Source organism: Nylanderia fulva, unplaced genomic scaffold (genome assembly GCF_048542155.1).
Source record: "Nylanderia fulva isolate GAGA-0341 unplaced genomic scaffold, ASM4854215v1 Scaffold9, whole genome shotgun sequence".
In the NCBI taxonomy this organism is placed as follows: Eukaryota; Metazoa; Arthropoda; class Insecta; order Hymenoptera; family Formicidae; genus Nylanderia; species Nylanderia fulva.
Window position 1 is genome coordinate 5,902,529 of NW_028191026.1, and position 21,815 is coordinate 5,924,343.

General features: G+C 34.3%; 1 protein-coding gene across 3 annotated transcripts in view; it reads right to left on the reverse strand.

Moving 5' to 3' along the window:
* LOC114929992 (uncharacterized) overlaps positions 1-21,815 on the reverse strand; it is a 312,459-nt gene that overhangs the window by 4,530 nt on the left and 286,114 nt on the right. For all 3 annotated transcript variants that reach the window (XM_085489768.1, XM_085489770.1, XM_085489769.1), the window contains 3 exons: positions 8,697-8,902; positions 4,288-4,423; positions 1,823-1,968 (listed from right to left, as the gene is read on the reverse strand). In XM_085489768.1, the coding sequence (XP_085345894.1) occupies positions 1,823-1,968; positions 4,288-4,423; positions 8,697-8,902 (488 nt within the window). The remainder of the gene's footprint in view (positions 1-1,822; positions 1,969-4,287; positions 4,424-8,696; positions 8,903-21,815) is intronic.

The window sequence follows — 21,815 nt, forward strand, 5'->3', positions numbered from 1 at the left end:
ATTTTAGTAACAAGATTTAGCTAAAAGTTAAAATTTACAGAAAAAATGTTGATTTTTCATTTCATAAGTGAGGATGATAAAATCTAAAATTAACATATTTTTTATTAATTTTTACATTAAAATTATATTAACTTTACACAAAATTTATTTTAAATTATTCGAAATTTTGCATTTATGTCGTGTTACAATATTAACACAATATTTGTGTCTCTAACATATTCATATTATGTTAAACTAACACAATTCTAAAAAAATTTCTGTCGATCCTTTAGAACATATGATATCTGTTAAATTTAACAAAAATTTTTAAACTGTGACTGAATGCGAAAATTTTGCGATTTCTCTTTAATAAAGCAAGAATTTCGACGGTTTGTAATTTACAACAGTGCGCATTGGTCACTGCTCCGCATATTACAAATAGAGAGATTATCTTTTAATCGTAAGATTATCGATTCGAATATTGATTAATCCAATTTTAATAAGCTGCGAACGCTGAAACACTAATTAGGCAATTTTGCGCGAGCGTCCGTTCGTCGAGCGCGGCCGAAGATTAATTATCCAAGAACCAATTATTTGTTCGCGTATGAAAAATGAAAAAGTTGCACGCCAAAGAGTACACTTTGCAAAATTAATCCCCGAGCTTTGTTAGCGCGTAATCGTGGGGTCAACGAAGGACATTAACGCGGTCAACGCTTGTTGCGGAAAGAGACGCGCGTTATTTTCGCGCAAAAGCGAAATTTACCGTGGCTTATTGCCGCGATGGAAAACTTTTAACGGTGTTTAAGAGGAAAAACAAAACGGGAAAGAGAGAGAGCAAACTGTTACGACTTTTCTCCGCCATACAGTAATATCAAAGCGCGCTTTTACGGAACCTCGTAACTCGTGTGTCACGATGGCGGTAAAACATGATATATTACGAAGGAAGAAGTCCTTATTAAGATAGATATGAAGATTCAACTTTGTCACTTGTGCGATGTGTAGGACTCTAACGATGTATAATATTAGCGTCAAACTCTCGGATCAGTTTAATCGATAGTCTGCTTAGATTTTACTCCAGCGGAATATTAATTCACATCTCAATATAATGTGTCATGTGGGGAATTTCAAGTTTTAATCCTGGAGAATATGGAGATAGAAATTATACAGGATCTCTACGCAGAGAATTTTCTCTTAGAATTTACCCTGAAAATCGTGGACAATATGCTGTTGGAAGAGTTTTATATGAGCTTTTCTGATTAATATTTACCACAATAAAAATATTAATATCTAGCACAATAAGATATAAAATATACTCGATTAATTTTACTATGTACGTAGTAAAATTTACTATGTACCTATTAATATTTTTTATTGTGGTAAATATTAATCAGAAAAGCTCATATAAAATTCTTCCATATTGTCCACGATTACCATGATTTTCAGGGTAAATTCTAAGAGAAAATTCTCTCCGTGTAACTTTTCAGGAATTTAAAGTTTTTAGAGGCTTGATAAAAATTAGGATAAATAATTATAAATAATATTTTGCTACTTGAATCATACAACTGGTCGAAAAATTCGTAGATATTCGAGACTTTTTCCAGTTTCTCTCTCTCTCTCTCTCTCAACCGCACTTTTCGTAAGCGTGTGCGAATCCCTAGATAGACCACTCTAGACGGATTTGCCGAGATCACGGCTTATCTTGGACGTCGGTGACGTGTGTCCCCGCGAAGTTTTACGCTTCCGACAATCCGGGCAAGACGTTGCGGTACGCAGACAGGCACAGAGAGAGAGAGAGAGAGAGAGAGAGGAAGAAAGAGAGATGCTGCGCGTCTGGAGCACTCACGGGTTCGCCGTTGATGAACCAGCTGAGCGTGGCATGTGGCTTCGACTTTGCTGAAGTGCAATTGAGCCGTATGACGTCGCCGAGTTGATAACGATGTTTCCCGGATCGCGGAGTCGCCGTAATGATGGGCCCGTCCTTCGGCAGTGCTGGAAATACCGGAAACGCTTTCGTGAGAATCGGCTTGGATTTTATCGTGGAAAAAAAAAGTCAAAGAGGACCCCTCCCTCTCGATCAATTCGAGCGACGATGAAAGCGCTTTTAACTCGCGCCCGCTCGAATATTTTAACGCAATATCGCTTGACCGTAATTTTGTTGCGGCTAGCTTAACTTGTTTACGCTTACCGGCGCGGAAATTTTAATGGAGTAACACTTCGCTATAATCATTTTGTAGTCGATATATGACACATTTAACTATACACAGCCACGCACACACATACACATTCATATGGGCTATATTGTATTAGATATATAGATATATTCAGTGTTTGCTGTTAGCTACATAAAATTATATACAGATGAATTTTTTGACGTCATCTTGGCTTTATATACATAATAAAAATATGTATTGTCTATATCTGCATTTTCAATAGAAAAAAGTGTTACCTATATAATAACACATAAAAATACTCAAGTATTTTTATTGCGTAATAGAACTTGAACAGTAAGCGATATTATACAAATAAAAATATAAATACAGTTTTATATTTCTTTTAATAATTTACATTTTTTAAAATAATTATGTATTTACAGAAGCGGACTTAAAAATAATATTGAAAGTTCTAAATCTAGATAAATCGCCATATATAATTTTATTTTTTATTCTAGATATCAATAGATCAAAAAACAAAATCATCTTAATCTTATTTAAGATAAATTTACATATTTTCACCTCATCTCTATTTAGCTAATTTTAAAATCACCTATAAGCACAACACTGAATATATTATAAATAAGAAACCAGTTGGCTGGCGCGAAAACCGCGCGATTGAAATTTGCTCGGCAAAAAGGGAATAAATAAATGATCGTGGATTAAAGAGATTCGGACGAAGGAAAAAATATATAACGGCGGATCTAGAGTTAAAAGATTTCCCAGACTTGCCACATAATTATTGAAAATTCTCCCCAATCGATATTTAGTACAATATTGAGGAGATGCTGACCACGACTGTTTTATCAACTTTGACTTCAAGCTCATAACAATACTTAATAATAAAAATGAGATTAAAAGCCTGTATCAAAATAATTCGTACTTGAATTAATTATGTATGTATATTTGCGGAATCGATGTCGAGGCATAAAACAAAAATTAGTTGTTAAAATTAGTTTTTTATCGCATCCTCCTTTTGCATCAGCTCACAACAATATTTATTTAATACAAAAGTTCTGCAGTTTATTTGTGCACAAAATATGGCGCTCTCAATAGAGATGATATGAAAGAATTCATTATTATCAATATACTTTGATTGTGGGGGATTTTTCAATCTGTATATTCAATAAAAAGTGATAACCTAACCTAACTTAAAATCGGTAAAACAGAACAACGGCAGCATCCCCTTAATCAAGAAAGAGGGTTCAATTTGCCGGAGCAACGTTGATAATCCTCGAGTTAGAAATGATCGGGGAGAATCTTTCCGAATTTCGTGTCGATAAATTGAATGTCGCGATTTCGAAAACTGTGTGAAGCAATTAAGCGAATCGGCTTTGAGTTTGTCAATGAGAGAGAGAGTTTCGCGCTGAAAGAAGGTACTTCATTTCTGGGTCGCACATGACGATAATAAGATAGGATTAACGGAAAACGTTTAGAACGGCGAGAGGAAAGTCGAAAGTTACACAAACGCGATATTACTGTCAGGATAAATTGTCAGCGATTCGTCACCGAGTCATATAGGTCGATATGCGATGGGGAGAAACGAGCAGATAATGTTCTCCCTCGCAGATTAAAACTAACGCGACGTAATTAACTCTTTCGGAGCTATCGGAACTGCGATTCGTTTTAATTCCTCGCGCGTTAAGTGGCTTTATAAAATCCTCGAGGCCGTTAAAATTCCTAATCCTCGACGGGAAATCTCCTCTCCTTCCTCCTTGAGAGCACGAAACCGAAATCCTTCCGTTAAATGACACGTATATAAATCTTTGTCTCGGAATTAAACCGTCCCCGAGTCACAATTTCACGGAGAGATAAATCTTTCTTTAAGAATTTGATTTTACTTCGGACATGAATAAAATTACGATTAGTCAGCACGGTTTTCTTTCCGCCTGTGATTCTTTTCTTTTTCTCTCCTCCTCGCGGTCGCAATCGCGATAACAACAACATTCGGCCAAGAAAAATTATATCAAAGAAGTATTATATCACAATATAATATCCCCAAAGTTTCGCGGCGGCCCCCGGATTATGCCGTTATTGCGCGATTCCTTTGAGAGATAAAACTCTTAATTAATACGAATCTGCCTTTGATGCTCCTTACCGACCACTTCCATATCCGAATGGTCGGAAACGGTCTGGAAAGAAGGCGCTTCCGCTGAAACCTCGCATCTGTAGCGTCCCGTGCTCATGAGATTCAGGGAGAAAAGGTCGACCGTCCTGTCGGTGGAATTGTGAATCTGAAATAGAAAGAGGGCGAAGCATTAAAAAAGTTTTCAATAAAAATTGTTGATTCCGCTGAAAGATAATCGAAAGATATATTGTACGTGTAGAAAGCCGGGAGAATCGAATTCTCTCCCAACCGCGATATTTTCGCACGAATGTCCTCTCTCGGTGATACATCGCGCGCGATAAATTTCGCATTTGCAACATTAAACTCCCCGAAATCGATTGAATTAAGTCCTGAATTTTTAGTCCTCGCCTCTCCGCGAATGGATGCGAAATCGAGGGATATATATACCCCTATATTTGCCTTTCGCGCGCGAAAAACGATTCTTGTCGAAATTCCCTCACCAGGTCCTGCGAATCATCATCCCTCGCCCAAAAGTTCTCGTCGTGGGGAATTTTTTCGTATCACTCAATGGCGCGGAAAACCGAGCGAGTGATATAGTCGACGAGGAGAAATTGAAATTATTGGAAATATCATTAACCCAGAAGAGGGAGACTCTTCTGGGTAGAGAGAAAGAGAGAGAGAGGGTGACGAGTGAGTCTCTCCCTCTAGGGATCAATTTGTAATGCGTTATCTTTTGCGGCGACGTTGACAAGGACGATGACGAAGACGACGACGAAGACGACGAAAGGCAATTTCACGACGCGCCCGCGACGACGATGCGAGAGCTTAACGAACAACGTGCCCTCCTTGCCCTTTCCTCCTGCTTCACGTTAAATTAGTTTCGCGAGGAACGCGGAACCCGGAGGGTCATCTCTCTCGTCGTTGGCATCCCCGCAATTTTCATCTCCGCGAGAGGGAGAGAGAGAGAATATACACGAGCGCATTTCACGATTCATTATACTAATCGATGTAATTATAAACAACGATAACGACCCCGCCACGGGGTAGCGAGACCGATAATTTCTAAGGGCGCCAATCTCGCGACCGGTGATTAATGTTAATATTAAGGCTCATTATGACGGAGAGATCGCCCCGCCTTTGTTTATCCGCCGCTCGCGCGCGCGTAATACGGGCATTAATCCGACGTCTTGACGTGAATGAAAAGCCATTTTGATCGCAGCGAGTGCGCCGAAAATATGGAAATTTTGCTCGTCCCAGCAAGCTACGCCGTGCGATGCGCTCAGTATTTGTTGTTATCTAAAGAAAATTGTACGGGTGATCATCTAGATCGAATTTTTGCCATCATCTTATTTTTATATAGATATAATAAAAATATGTATTAGAATTTGCCTTAGAGTCATAGCACTCAAAAATATTTGTGAGTATTTTTATCAAGTAGTAGAACTTGCAAATAAGAATATAAATAATTTTTATATCCTTTTTATAATTTACATTTTTTTATCATTATGTTATTTACATAAACCGTCTCAAAAATAATATTATCTGAAAGTTATCTAGATAATTTGATTTAGAGTCATGTAGCACTCAAAAATACTAGAGTATTTTTATCAAGTATAGTAGAACTTACAAATAAGAATATAAATAATTTTTATATCCTTTTTATAATTTACATTTTTTTATAATTGTGTTATTTACATAAGCCATCTCAAAAATAATATTATCTGGAAGTTATCTAGATAATTTGCCTTAGAGTCATAGCACTCAAAAATATTTGTGAGTATTTTTATCAAGTAGTAGAACTTGCAAATAAGAATATAAATAATTTTTATATCCTTTTTATAATTTACATTTTTTTATCATTGTGTTATTTACATAAACCGTCTCAAAAATAATATTATCTGGAAGTTATCTAGATAATTTGATTTAGAGTCATATAGCACTCAAAAATACTAGAGTATTTTTATCAAGTATAGTAGAACTTACAAATAAGAATATAAATAATTTTTATATCCTTTTTATAATTACATTTCTTTATCATTGTGTTATTTACATAAGCCATCTCAAAAATAATATTATCTGGAAGTTATCTAGATAATTTGCCTTAGAGTCATAGCACTCAAAAATATTTGTAAGTATTTTTATCAAGTAGTAGAACTTGCAAATAAGAATATAAATAATTTTTATATCCTTTTTATAATTTACATTTTTTTATCATTGTGTTATTTACATAAACCGTCTCAAAAATAATATTATCTAGAAGTTATCTAGATAATTTGATTTAGATAGATAATTTGAGTATGTTTATTAAGCAGAACTGGAGCAGTAAGCAATAAAAACTGACAAATAAAAATATAAATAATTTTTATATCCTTTTTATAATTTACATATTTTTTTTTATAATTGTGTTATTTATATAAGCGATCCTGAAAAATAATAATTAATTATTTGAAAGTTATCTAGATGAATCATCATGAATAGTTTTATTTTTTATCTATATATAATATTTAAAACAAAATCATCTTCATTTTGTCTAAGAAAAATTTCCATATCTTCTCATCTTTATCCAGCTCATTTTTAAATCATCTAAACACTGGATACACCCTATTTATTTAGATACGGAAGGGCGAGAAAGTTATTTTCAGGAATACGATGCGTGAAGTATCGCCTTGGTGGATATTTTTCTCGTGGAATAATTTCGAGATAGAATTTTGAAAATCGACACTTATCGATCTCTCTCTTTTATTTGATCATTAATAACAAGCCCGCGTTTATTTTTATTACACCGTTTACTCCATATCGCGATTACATGTGCATACATATTTCCGAATTTCAGTCGGATGTATTTCCGAGTTATAGTTCCACTGCCTTCCTATTTGTTTTCCAATTGAAAAAAACATTCGAGCGCAACGCGTGATTTATTTTTAAAAGACACAAATATGGTGGCAGAAAAAGAGAGAGAAACGAGATAGCGGTTCCCCGGTCGATTTCGTCGGGAATCTTTTCGATTTTGGCTGTCCTCGGCGATCGCAGACTAAGAAATCCCTTGGTTCGTATATACGCGAGTGAAAACGGATCAATCGTGTATATTATTCCCAGGGAAACTCCTTCTATCTCCGGAAACGCATCGGGGCACCGAGATTTTCGAGAGAGAGAACGAAAGAGCGCGAAATGAAAACACCGAATGGTCTACTGGAATCTTTCCCAGGATTTCTTCAATTACATCCCGTTCCCGTTTAAGGCGCAATGCAGCAAGAAGGGAGATCCCCTAGGATCGTCCACACACACACATACATACACATACGGTCGCGGGCGAGAAAACGTGGATACTGTATAAAGATTTGGCGCGAGAACATGGAAGGTCTTCGTGGCCTGTGTAAACCTGGCGCGGCCGCAAAGTAGAACTTACAAACTACTGGATTTACATCGATGTTGCAACTGGGCTCTCTCTCTCTCTCTCTCTCTCTTTCTCATCAGTCTTATTGTCGCGAGAATCAAGAAAAGTCGTTTTCGTTTGCAAGATCCATTTTAATATTATTAAGGTCGTCTTCTCGCAGAGATAGACTCTACGCAAGTTATTATACTATAAGCGTCCGCAGAATTTTTTCCAGGGAGAGGCATGATTGAAATTGTTCTTGTTTCTTATTATTTTATTTTTTCTTCATTTTTTAATTCGATTTTTGTTATTTTTATATTTTTATATTAAATAAAATTGCAAATAAATTCCAGGGTTTATTCACAAGGAGAGCACATGCTTAATTTTTCTACTGATTTCAAGGAGGGCCTCTTGCCCTCTTCCCTGTGGACTCTCTCATGCTTGAAATTGTTTTTGCTTCTTATTATTATTCTTTCTTAATTTTGAAATTTTTATTTTAATATTTTTATATTAAATAAAATTGCAAATAAATTCCAGGATTTACTCACAAGGAGAGCACATGCTTAATTTTTCTACTGATTTCAAGGAGGGCCTCTTGCCCTCTTCCCTGTGGACTCTCTCATGCTTGAAATTGTTTTTGCTTCTTATTATTATTCTTTCTTAATTTTGAAATTTTTATTTTACTATTTTTATATTAAATAAAATTGCAAATAAATTCCAGGATTTACTCACAAGGAGAGCACATGCTTAATTTTTCTACTGATTTCAAGGAGGGCCTCTTGCCCTCTTCCCTGTGGACTCTCTCATGCTTGAAATTGTTTTTGCTTCTTATTATTATTCTTTCTTAATTTTGAAATTTTTATTTTACTATTTTTATATTAAATAAAATTGCAAATAAATTCCAGGGTTTATTCACAAGGAGAGCAAATGTTGAATGTTTTTTCTACTGATTCCAGGGGGGCCAATGCTGCCTTTTGTCCCCTTTCTATGCAAATTACTGATTTATTTCGCTCTCCTCACCTTAAGATTTAATTATATCGAAACTTAGAGGAGGTAACATCCTTACGATCGCCGTAACGCCGGGAAGATTGAACGCCATGGCGGGTGGTTTTTCCTGGGGCACGTATCGGTAGAACTCGTTGCCGTCCTTGTACCATTTGACCGAGTACAGTTTCTCGTTGTCCAGCTCAAAGTCGCACTCGAGGCGTATGGTTTCCCCACGGGCCACGTGCTTGGGTACTATCAGCTGCTTCATCCTCAGGCCGTTTGTTTCTGCAAACACACATACACACGGTATAACAAAGGCGGATCGGGGAAAACTGCGCGCTAAAAAATGTTGTATTTGTGTTTAAGCGAGTTTGAAACGCACGAGAGATCTTGCTTGCTTAAACAAATTAAACCGGACAAGGCTAATTGGAGTAGCGCTGTTTTCGTGTTTTTGCGATACATTTAGTTATATTGTTGAAAACTACTCGGAAGAGTAATAACATTTTGTAATTGAAATATCAAAGGAGAAACGAGAGATAAATTGCGCTTAAAACTGTGAAGATGCTCACAACCGCAAGTGTTCTAATTCATATTTTCTCTCTTTCTCGGTCTCTTTCTCTTTCTCCTTCTCTAGATTTGAGTTAATGTATCCAATTTTCTTAATTTCTACACAGCAAGTTTTTAAATTTTTATAATTTATTTATATATATATATATATGTATATACATATATTTCTTTTATGGTATATATATTTTGTTTAATTTCGAGATATAAAATTTCTCAATTTTATAAAGATTATGGTGAACTCTGTAATTATATAATCTTGCGTTATGCGTCGAAATAATTTTTGACAATCTAATGCAATCAGGATTTGGCAAAATAACACACGGTAAAAAAATCACACCAAATTGTGACAAATAAAATATTAAAAAAAACATACAAGAGTAAAACGTCGAGTTTTATATAATTCATATTTTTATGTGTCATTTTTCTGGTGCGCGAGTCCGCTTATGTTATTTTAAAAATAGAAAATGGAAGTGCACTCGTTGCAACAACATTGCTGTTTAGATCCGCAGCTCTCCTCATAAGCGTTTCCTTCAAAAATTCACGACGAATCGCTCGAGACGCGCGAGACGTTTCCGACGAATAAACGACAAAGCCCGAAACGCGCGACCCGGGAAGATCGCGATCCCCTTTTGCGAGATATACGCGGCATTCGGATGACATCACTCCGAGAGGAAGGAAAGATCAAAGGAGCCACGGGAGAGAAGCTGGCGAAGAAGACGCGCGTCATGGCCTCCCTTTCCCGAGGATGCTCCAGCGATATTTGAATCATCGGGAATATTCTGCGAGAATGGTATATGAATGGAATATGTAAACTGCATGGAATATACCATGTATTTATAAGAGAGAGAGAGGGGAGTGAGAGAAGGTAGAGAATCTGCGGGAAACGCGTCGACGGAACAGGATGATGAAGATAACGTCAGGTAAACAGGTGGTTGGGAACGACAACGAACAAATTCTATGACGTTTATAAACAAGGTATTAATTTCTTGGCACGTGCTGATTCGCGAACAAGACAAATTAAATGTTTATTCGAGTTATCGCTTTTTTTCCCAGCTATCTAATAATTGTTTTCGAATTTTTATTTTCGGCGAAAAAGAAGACACCTTTCGCCGAATAGAGAAACGATATTGTGAAATAATTTCGATGGAATATGTCGGTCAATTTAATTATATTTTTAAAGTAGAAAAATGGTAAAGAAATTGAATGAATAAACAATTGTTAAAAATGTGTTAAGACGTCAATCAAATTCCATTTTTTGTCATTTATTTTTTGAGAGAATCTTTTGTTTTTTTCAATGAAATAAAATTAACCAATTCATAATTTAAGAGACAGCTTGCTGATTTATTATAAATATGACCTCTTTTTGTTTAAATATTTTTGTTTAACTAGTTATATCAAGCAAAACAAAACATGTCATAATCGAAGTCTCTTGCACAGCACAGATATAGTATGTAGGTGATTGAAGAACCAAAGTTATTTTTAATTCAATATTTGACAAGTGAAAGAAGAAGTCAATCCCTATAAATGTTAATGAAAAAACATCAATATATAACGAAATTGTATATATGAAGAAAGTCGTTTCGCGCTGCGTCGGTTTGAAATTTTCAGCAACGGGTTGAGCAAAAATATATTTTTGATTACTGCCTATACGGGGGTGGACAGAGGGTTATACAGAGTGTAACTAAACAAAGGTACACGAAGCACATCATCGGATGCAGGACGACAAACTAAATCGAAAAGTCCTGTGCCATTTTTTAATCTGGGCTTTATTTTTCACGCTATAAATTGTTAAAGATTGACCAATTAGCGCGTGGCCACGCCTATTAAGGCGGAACCTATGCTGTTTTCCGTTGTAGCCACGCGCTAATTGGCCAATTTTAACAATTTATATCATCAAAAATAAAACTCAGATTAAAAAATGGCTCAGGACTTTTCGATTTAGTTTGTCGTCCTGCATCCGATGATGTGCCTTCGTATATCTTTGTTTAGTTACACCCTGTATAAGCGCAGGTGGCAGGAAGAGGGAAATAAAACTTTTCTTTGCCCTTCTTCATGATTATCTCAATTATTTCGCTAATAGTGTACGGCAACATTTTCCGCCTTTTCGTAACAAGAGTTGTATGAAAAGTATAATAAAGCGGCATTTCTCGAGACCGGACTTTTTCTCCCGGGATCTATGGAAAACCGGAGAAACTCTCTCTCTCTCTCTCTCTTCTATGACCGCGCAATTTCTGGAACGACAGGGATAAGAAATAATTCCTGCGCTTCGTTACGTCCGCGAATCGCGAAGAACGAAGGAAACTGGCTTATGTAGCTTCCGGCGGGGTGCGGCCATATTTTCTTACGTGCGCAAGTAGGACGATATAGCGTTAGGAAAAACCAGGAGCATTTCCAGAACTAAGAACTCTATTAAATTGAATTGAGAAGATCGAAACAAAAAATTTAAACAGCCGGAGAAAATCCTTTTTTTCTCCATGTAATATAATAATAATATGCAAATTGAAAAGAAATCCTTTAATTTCCTCCTCTATATCCTATCTATACAAATTTCTTTCCATTGTACGTAATTTGAAGATACTAATAGACACTAGCGAGAGTCAATGAATCGCGTCGAAACAAAAGGACGAAATTTTCACGCGCTTTATTTATACCGTATAAAGGAGGCGGATGCTGTATATCGAGGACTCCCGGCGAGTTATATCGATCTTTTTTTCGGCGGCACCACGCTCCATTTGACGCGAAACTTTTGCGCCAAATCATCCGCGGAAACTGCGTTTTCGATAAGTCAAAACCCAGCGAGAATGATACAGATCGGAACTGCGGAAACAAGATTAAAATTGAGGATATTATTATAAAATATTGGAGAGAAAGAGAGACAGAAAAAGATAGATATTATTAAAATATATATTTCGAAATTGATGAATGCTTAAAAACAATAATAAATCAAGAATGAATCACACGTCGCGCTTCGAGATATTTTGGTCAATATAATTGCTTCGAAAATAAAGTTGAACAGTAGTTAAATCGTTAAATGAGGTGGTGTCAAAGGTTAATGCGATTGTCTAAAATGATATTTTCGTTAAACGAGGAATCGAGTATAGTTGGACTAACGATATTATTGGTTTTTCGTTGGTAGAAATCTATTCCGGCCGTAAACATAATTGATTGAATTATGCTCCATATCCCAGAATTAACTTCTCTTTCGCGGAATTTAAATTTTCAGTTCTTGTGGCGACAGATAAATTTAACTCGAATGTTTTTGAAATAATTTGTCCCGTAGAAGAATTTCTTGTAAATAAATAAATATATTTTATTTTCTCTGTTTTTATACAAAAACAGCAAATATGGTTGCGATATCGGAATATATATTTTTTCTGAAATAAATAGTAGTAAAAATATTATTATAAAGATATTTATTTACTTTTGGGAAAACGGATAATTTCTCTACATATTTGTATTATTTTTATACATCATATATATTTTATATAAATAAATATATATATATATATATATATATATATATTTTTTATATATTAAGCGAATAATATTATATATATTTTATATTTATTAATATATATATTTTTTGTATTAGCTGTTTTATTGTATCATACATTTAAATACCTCAAATCTGGTTTTTATTTACGGGAGTTTTTCACATTTATTCATCTGTGCATTTAAAAATAAATAGAGGGACGAGCAGTATAAAAATCTATCGAGCTTATTCCCGTATCGTGATTTTTTCACAAATGCCTCGCAGCGTCGCGAGAGACGCCGAGCAACTTCCTTAATAAATGTCCCTCGCGCCTGTTATTTTATTATAAAACTGCCGGAGCTGTGCGATGAAAGTCCCGTCCTTTAATATCCGGAATACGGGATACGATTCGTCATTTTTTTCCCCAGCATTCCCGCCACGACGGACCCGACTTGATTTAATATAAAATGCGAATGCCCATATATATATAATACATTCACAACAATAAATTGTATAATTTATTCGTATGGTGACATAACTCTCGAATTAAATGCCAATATTATCTCACAATCAATAATATGTAACTATTTCCGAAGAAATATATTATCGCCCGTCGTTTTACTCGAATTAGTGCATTATCTCTAAAAGGAAATCGTCAATTTCAAAGAGACATATCTCCATTTAACGCCACATTATGCAGTTGTCACTTTAATCGCAAACGTCATTCTCGAATGCTTTTCTATCTCCTTCTCTCTCTCTCTCGCAAAAAAATATCCTAGCGTGCCGTTATGCACAAGAGTAAAGAAATATATATAAGAAATCTTGCAGGAAATTGTCCTTAAGCATGCTAATGCGCGGCGCGATACATGAGGACATTTAGAGTTTTGCATCACGTAACTTTCGCGACGTTGAACACCCTTTCCTCCGCCCTGGTATTTTGTTCTTTTTTTTTCTTTTTTAAAGAGGGAAGTGAGGAAAATACCTTCGCGTGTTACGGCAACCTTATAAAAGGACCGCTTTAACAAATTTCCTTTTAACGACCCGATACCGAGCGATTCCGTCCTTCCCACGAAAGCATTCCGCAATAAGGCTGAGTATAGGAACCCGGAATCAGTAAAAAAAAATTTAACATTTGCTCTCCTTCTGAATAGACACTGGACATTTATTTGCAATTTTATTTAATGTAAAAATAGTAAAATTAAAAAATGGAATTTAAAAAATTAACAACAGGGTGTATACTTAAATCTTGGAAATAAATTTCCTGAGAATTCCATGATTTTCCAGGTACTTTTGTTCAAAATTCCAGGTTAAATCAAAGTATTTTAAATCATATTTAGAATACAATTTTAAAATCATTATTTGTTATACATAATTTTTTAAGATAAATGAAGTATTTTTTATATATACCATATATATATTTAAAAATTTAAATTAGACATATATTATATTTTAATTATATATATATAATATATAATATCGTATTATATTACAATAAAATATATTTTAATATTTTAAAATCAAAGAGGCAATTTTTTTTTTAAATTCCCCGAGTTCAAATCAAATTCCATGATAATTCCAGGATTTTTCAAGGTAGAACAAAATTCCCTGAGAATTCCAGATCTTCCAGGTTTTTCCAGGGAGTGTACACACTGAACAAAGAATAATAAAAAACAAAAAAAATTTTGATCGTGTCCCTCCCTGGAAAAAAGGACAAAGACATGGAGGCATTTGTCTCCCATGGATCAGCAAAAAAAATTAGCATTTGCTCTCCTTGTGAATAAACACTAGAATTTATTTAATATCAAAATATTGAAATGAAAATTAAATTTAAAAAATTAAGAATAATAATAAAAAAAATTTTAATCATGATAATCTCTCCCTGGAAAAAATCCTGCGGACGCCCATAATTTAATTAATATATTATATAATATAAATATGTTAATTTAACGTAAACTTTCTGGCCTCCCGCTGCACAAAATATATTAATACATAACGTAAAGAATGTGATCGTGCATCGGTTTACGTCGGTTCTTTTTTTCCCTCCTTTTCTGCGAAGCGTGAATGGTCAACGTCCATAAATTTCCGCCGATTTAACCCTATTATCGAGGATCGCGGCGGTTGTGACGAGCATCCAAACTCTCTCTTTCTCTCTCTTTGCCGGGAATTTAAAAAATTCGGCAAAAAATTCGCGAGCGATTTGACGTATTTTTGTAATGACGTGCCCGATTCGTTCGACGAAATTTTCACCTTATTTTCGTCCGATTAAAACTGAGAACAAAGAGACTCGTTTTATTATGTATATATATATCGAAGTTATTAATGCGCGAATATAATGAATGAAATTTTAATTTAATATTCGCTCGCGATGCGCGCGAATGAGATGTGTTTGTTATTCGCGAATTTATTTAAAATTCCGCGTCACACGCGCAGATAAACTTCGCTTCCGTTTTCGAATCCATTTTTCCTATTGTTCACACGACGTACCGTCGATTTCGCGGAATAACCACCGAATCAAATAGAATAATATTTAGAAGCGCGGCGGTCGTTCAGCTTTGTCGACGTTAGTTCTGCAGCAATAATAATAATCATTCGCGGCTTCGCAACAGCGCGAACAGCGTTAATTAAAAAATTCTGCGGTAAAATATGTCCTTATAGTTTCTTTGTGATAATTTAATTATCCTCGGAGTTATTCCCTTTTATATTAATAAAATAAAAAATGTAATTATCAAAATGAAAGTAAAAATGAAAGTAATACACGAAGAGATGTGAAATCTTTTCAGGGTGTTTAGTAAAATTTGAACATAAAATTTAGGGACATTCAAGCAAATTTGCACAATATTCCAATAGTATGAGAAAGATGTATAACCGAAAATTTTATTTATTTATTTTTTTTATCAAGTCAATATAAATTGCAAGTTAATGAAAATTAATATATGCATTACAAATATTCGCTATAATATTTTTTTATATTATATTATATTTGAACTTTAAAATCTACAGAGAAAATTTTTTCTTAGAATTTACCCTGAAATTCATGATAATCGTGGAACAATATGATGTTGGAATAATTTTTTTTTTATTTGGAAGAAGAAACTAAATTTCATGTGTAATATATACAGCTAAAATTTAGTTATGATAGCTAATTCTTTTTTTCCGTGGAGAAACAAAATTCCAGAGCATTTCAAGAACTTTCAACATTTCAAAGACAGCTAGACACTTTGCTTTTACATTTCTTTCTCGAAACGAGAGACGAGAGATTGGGGAATATAGTCTAGTAAAATTAGACTTGAAAAGGGCAAAACTTCAAAAAAATTATAATCAAGCTGAATTTTTGTGGGGGCCTTTATTTCTAATGAAATCCTGAAAAGTACCCTTAATTTCAGCCAGGACGTTTTTTTTATGGGGGATAAAAGGATGTAAATTTTAGTTTTTTGCCATTATCTCGAAAACTATCAATTTTTCGAGTAAAATAGTTATTATCAAAATTGTAGCTCATAAAATTCCCTACAAAAAAGTTATTATACTTTTTTTCGTGGAATTTAAAGATATAGAGCGAATTAGGTCTGAAAGAAAATGTGCACATTACTACTATTAGTTACTATTAGAAATATTGCAACTTTACTGCTCGCGAAGTTTTACTCAAAAGCGATTAGTTGTACGAAAAAAAGTATAATGACCTTTTTTGTAGAGAATTTTATGAATTAAAATTTTGATAATAACTATTTTTCTCGAAAAATTGATAATTTTCGAGATAATGGCAAAAAAATTCACCTCCCATAAAAAACGCTCTAACTGAAATTAAGGATACTTTTCAGGATTTCATTGGAACATTGGAATAAAGGTCTCCACAAAAATTCAGCTTGATTATAATTTTGTTGAAGTCAAAGTCTAATTTCACCAGACTAGAAGACAAACAATAAATCTCGTAATAATGTAAGACGAAAGATGCCTCAAACTTAGCATAATTTCAACTCCGAAGTATATATAGTATTTGTAAGTGTTATTAGGCACTTGTTGGCCTTAACGACGTAACGCAACTCCGCGACAAATTAAGCGACGCGTTTTAACGGTAAATGTCTGACGACTGCGGCTTTCGAAAATTGAGTCCTCCGAGTATACAACAATTACAGGCAAGCGTAACTGAATTACGACTGCTCGCGTGGAGAGAGAGATGCACTCGAAGACAGGAATACTTCAAGGCAAGAGACTGATGGTAGTGCTTGACATCCCCGGAATTGCCCTCCCCCGAGTGCATCAACCCTCTTCTCCCTCCTTCATCCCTCTCTTTCTCCACCCTCTTCCGGAATTCCAGATACACGGCGCACCGTTTCGCCGCTTTATTTATGGCCATTGTGTGTTCGTCCTAAAGCTCGTTGCAAAATTAACGCTAGAGAGAGGGAACGCTGTTAAAAAATTATTGCGGGGTACGAGCGAACGTCTTAACAAGAAGGATTGCTAAAGGGAGAAATTTCGATTCTCACTTGACGTTTCAAATCCTACGATATCCTCGCACGTTCCGCGCTCGAAGCTACAAGTAATCATTTCACGATTCTTCAGCTGGAGCTTTTCGCTGAAAATAATTATCTTGCGCGATAGAGCGAATGCGATATATATATATTTATAATTAATAAATGGAACTTTTAGTAATCTTGTACCAAGAGATACAGTTCCGAAAATTCATTTTCGCGCTTTGGGCTCTATTATTGGCTGATTTAAAATATTATATTTATGTTATTAGTATTTAATATATTAACTGTATCTCTTGATACGAGATTACTAAAAGTTTCATTTATTAATTAACCTCGAACTTTCATATGAAAAAATAGGTCTGAAAAATTAATTTTCGCGTTTTGGGCTCTATTGGCCGATTTAAAATATATTTATAATATTTTGTAGTTTAACGGAGAATATATCAGCTGTCGTAGCTAAAATTTAAGCATGATATATATATATATATATAATTTTATTCATTTTTAGATAACGGCAAACACTGATAACGATTAACTGTTAATATTCTATGTGACGAGCAACTGAATGTTTAATTAAGAAGAGAAAGAGTGACGGTTTTCTCTGTTTCGTTTTAAAAATGAAAAAAAAGAAAATAGATCAGTTAAAAGCATGTTTTCATGAAAAATTCCGATGAGATTATCCTTTCAATTATTTTTTAAATATGAATGCTTTTATCGCTGAAAAAGCAAGCCGGTTTAAGATTGAGCGAAATCACTTTGTGCAACGCGAGTAAGAAGGATGAAGGATAAAAACCTCGTTTTTTAAAAAATGATGAGAATAGATTATAAATAGACCCGTCCGTGCGAGCCCCCAATGAAAACGAGAATAAATTTTAACAGATAAGAAGAATAATGATGGTATATAGGCAATATTATACGCAGATTGTATCATGGTAGAATAAAAAGGGGATTAAAAAATAGTGGCCGAATATTAATAACACTGTAAAATAAAATTTTTTTTTTGAACAAGTTTAGTCGTTTTTTACAGTTTTTTGGATGCAGTTTCCAAATTGCTCCATTATGTCAAATTTTGAGAAATTTTTAATTAAAGTTGCAAAAAGACTGTTTTCATGAACTTTGTCACATTTTAACAATATGTGACGTGCTGGAAAAATTTTATTTTAATCAAAGTATAAAGTATGTTGTTTGAACTTTCAACCATCAAAAGGAATTTTTGGTGTCGGTTAATAAGATAGGTGGTTAAATATGAGCTGCGATTTACAATTAGATCATTGATGATTTATTAAACAGCTTTTAAGGATTAAAAAAATTAGTTAAAAACCTTTAAAATATTAAATAAACATAATTGAAATCTATTTATATTCTATTTAACTACTGCAATACATTTAATCGTGTATGAATACTTTATTTACTGACATAAAAAGTTCCTTTTGAAGATCCTAACCATATACTTAATATTGATTACAATAAAACTTTTCTAACACGTCATATATATATTGCAGCTATAATAAGTTTTCGTGAAAAGTGTCCTTTTTTACAACTTTAAATGAAAATTGTAACATGATGAGAGAAAATCTGTTTATATTCCCTATTTAACCTCTGCAATATATTTAATCGTGGATACTATTGACTGACATAAAAAACTCCTTTTGAAAATCCTAACAATATACTTTATTTTGATTGCAATAATACTTTCTAGTACGTCATATACTGCAGCTATAATAAGTTCGTGAAAAGTGTCCTTTTTTACAACTTTAAATAAAAATTATGACATGATGGAGTAATTTGGAAACTAGATTCGTATTGTTAGCATCCAAAAAATCTATATAAAAAAGAACAATTAATCTCACTCCGATTAATTTTTCTTGTTGAGGAGTATAATCTCGTTTCGCGACGACGAAATTAGATATAACAGATGTCATGATTGTCATAAATTAAAAAAAAGACGTACAGAGGTGAATAGACACTGTAAAAAAATGTGTTAACTTGACTAAATTTAACCTTTCAACTAAATCACTATCTGGATAATTGAACAAATTGATATATCAGTATTTAAATCAAATATACGTTTTGTTAGATTTAATAATTTAAATATTTTTATACGTTCAATTAACAAAATAATATTTAGTTGAAAGGTTTAGTCAAGTTAACAAATTTATTTAGTTCAATACTGAGAAATGAATCATTTATTTGAAACAAATAAATATTTATTTGTTTTGAAAAGGATTTTCTTATATCAAATAAATATTATGAATAAAAAATCAATATTATTATTAATAATAAAATATAAAATCAAATAAATATTATTAGTTTGAAATAAATGCTTCGTTTCACAGTATTAAAATAACTACTTCTAAGAACGATCAAATTTTTTGGTCAGTGTACCTATATCGCTTCTGCGGCAAAAGTTGGAATAATCTCTCCTCTCCTTCGCGCCGACATTACAATCGCGCCCTTAAATTAATGCGACTTTTCGCGTCGTCTGCCGGCGGCGCCCGAAGTCCGCGATATTTCATCAAATTACCTTTTCGCTGTCCGCGCGGGGTCATCCCTGATCCTCCCCAATCCATCCCCCCATTGTGCTCGATTTTTCCACGTCTTACGCAGCGCGCAGAATTAATGTGGCCGTTCGCGGTTAAATCAATCGGAATTCTCGCGGGCGCTTCTGCTCGCGAAGGGCCGATCGCATTTTCTGTAATTTTCCATTTACCATCCTTCGTCCTTTTTTTCCCCGATTCGACGACGACGACGACGACGGCCATTTCGCTCCGCGCACACTTTCTCTCTATATATCCTTGCTCTTTTAATCGTCTTACGTAACCGCGAAGGGAGAAGGAGAGAGAAATACGGGGTATTAAATCTGCGTTCCGTCGACAGACGTTCGAAGCGCGTCGAAAGAGCGCTCTTTTAAGGACCGTTTGACCTTTCCGCCATAGTTTCTTTTCCTTCGTCCTTTTTCTCTTCCACTCTCCGCCTTTCTTTTTTTAATGCTCCTTACGCCGACGTCCTCTGTCGGGTATTAGGAATTAATGTACCGGCATGACCGCCTCAATCTTGCAGTCTCTTTTCGTTTCCCGCGACAGCGGATTCCGTAGCTTCTCCAACTTTAAAGAGCGCAACGGAGACATTTTCCATTTTACATTTATGGAACTTTACATTATATTGTGAAGAGGGAGATGGAGTTTATAAAATTTTATTTTTAAGTGTCACTTTCCTCTTCCCACGAGTTCCTTTTATTAAATATTCCTCGAAAGAATTATGCGTCTTTTTTTTCTTCCGTCACGTCGCGTCGTTTATTGACAAGCAAATTCTTCAAAAAAAAAAATTGCTACATTTTTTCTTAAATTAATTGAATTGTCGCTCCTTTATATTAGAAAAAATATATTAATTTTTAATAATACCAACTGACAGCCGAAACGTTTACTGTACTATTGATCATTTTAAACATTTCATCGTCTACAGATCATTTAATATAAATCCAGATACAAACTATTATTTAAAAAATATAACTAATATCCGGTAAAATTAGACTTTGATTTCAAAAAAATTATAATCAAGCTGAATTTTTGTGGAGACCGTTATTTCGATGTTCTAATGAAATGAATCCTGAAAAGAATCCTTAATTTCAGTCAGGGTGTTTTTTTAGGGATGGTAAAAGGGGGTAAATTTTAGTTTTTTTTGCCATTATCTCGAAAACTATCAATTTTTCGAGAAAAATAGTTATTACCAAAATTGTAGCTCATAAAATTCTCTACAAAAAAGGTCATTATACTTTTTTTCGTACAACTAATCGTTTTTGAGTAAAACTTTGCGAGCAGTAAAGTTGCAATATTTTTAATAGTAACTAATAGTAGTAACGTGCACATTTTCTTTCAGACCTAATTCGCTCTATATCTTTGAATTCCACGAAAAAAAGTATAATAACTTTTTTTATAGGGAATTTTATGAGCTACAATTTTGATAATAACTATTTTTCTCAAAAAATGGATATGTTTCGAGATAATGGCAAGAAACTAAAGTTTACTCCCTCTTACCCCCATAAAAAACGCTTTAAAATTAAGGGTACTTTTCAGGATTTCATTAGAACATTGAAATAAAGATGTCCACATTTTTTTGAAGTTTTGTCCCTTTCAAGTCTAATTTTAAGAATAATATATTTTTCCTTAACTCGCTGCAACACTTGACCGATGAATCCTGATGGTCGCTTCACATTTCAATGAACGGATCGATGTCTCCTCTTTGTTTCTGACAAACGTAGCGTCATCGTCGACATTTCGATTCGTCGCGATGCACCTTAACAATGTCTCTATACACATTTTTATACTTTTCCTCCAGCCACCCCCTTTTTTATTCTGCAATGTTACAAGGCCCTGAGAGCTGTTGCACAACGATATCCAATGCGCCGGACTATTCCCGCGGAAGGAAACGGGACATCTTTTATTCTCGCACTCTGACATGAAAAGACACTTTTATTTTTGCAGACCGCCTCTCTCTTCTCTGCTATTTCTTCCCTCTTGAAAACTCGTGGGAATATCAATGCCCACATTCGTGAGCGGGGTTTACGGCGACTTACAATATGGATATCGCTCTCGTACCTTCAAAGAATTTCCTCCTCTCCATCGTGGTTCTTCCAATTTCCCCGTATTCCTCCTCTAATCGTCTTGCGCGGATTCTTGAATCTTTTTATCAG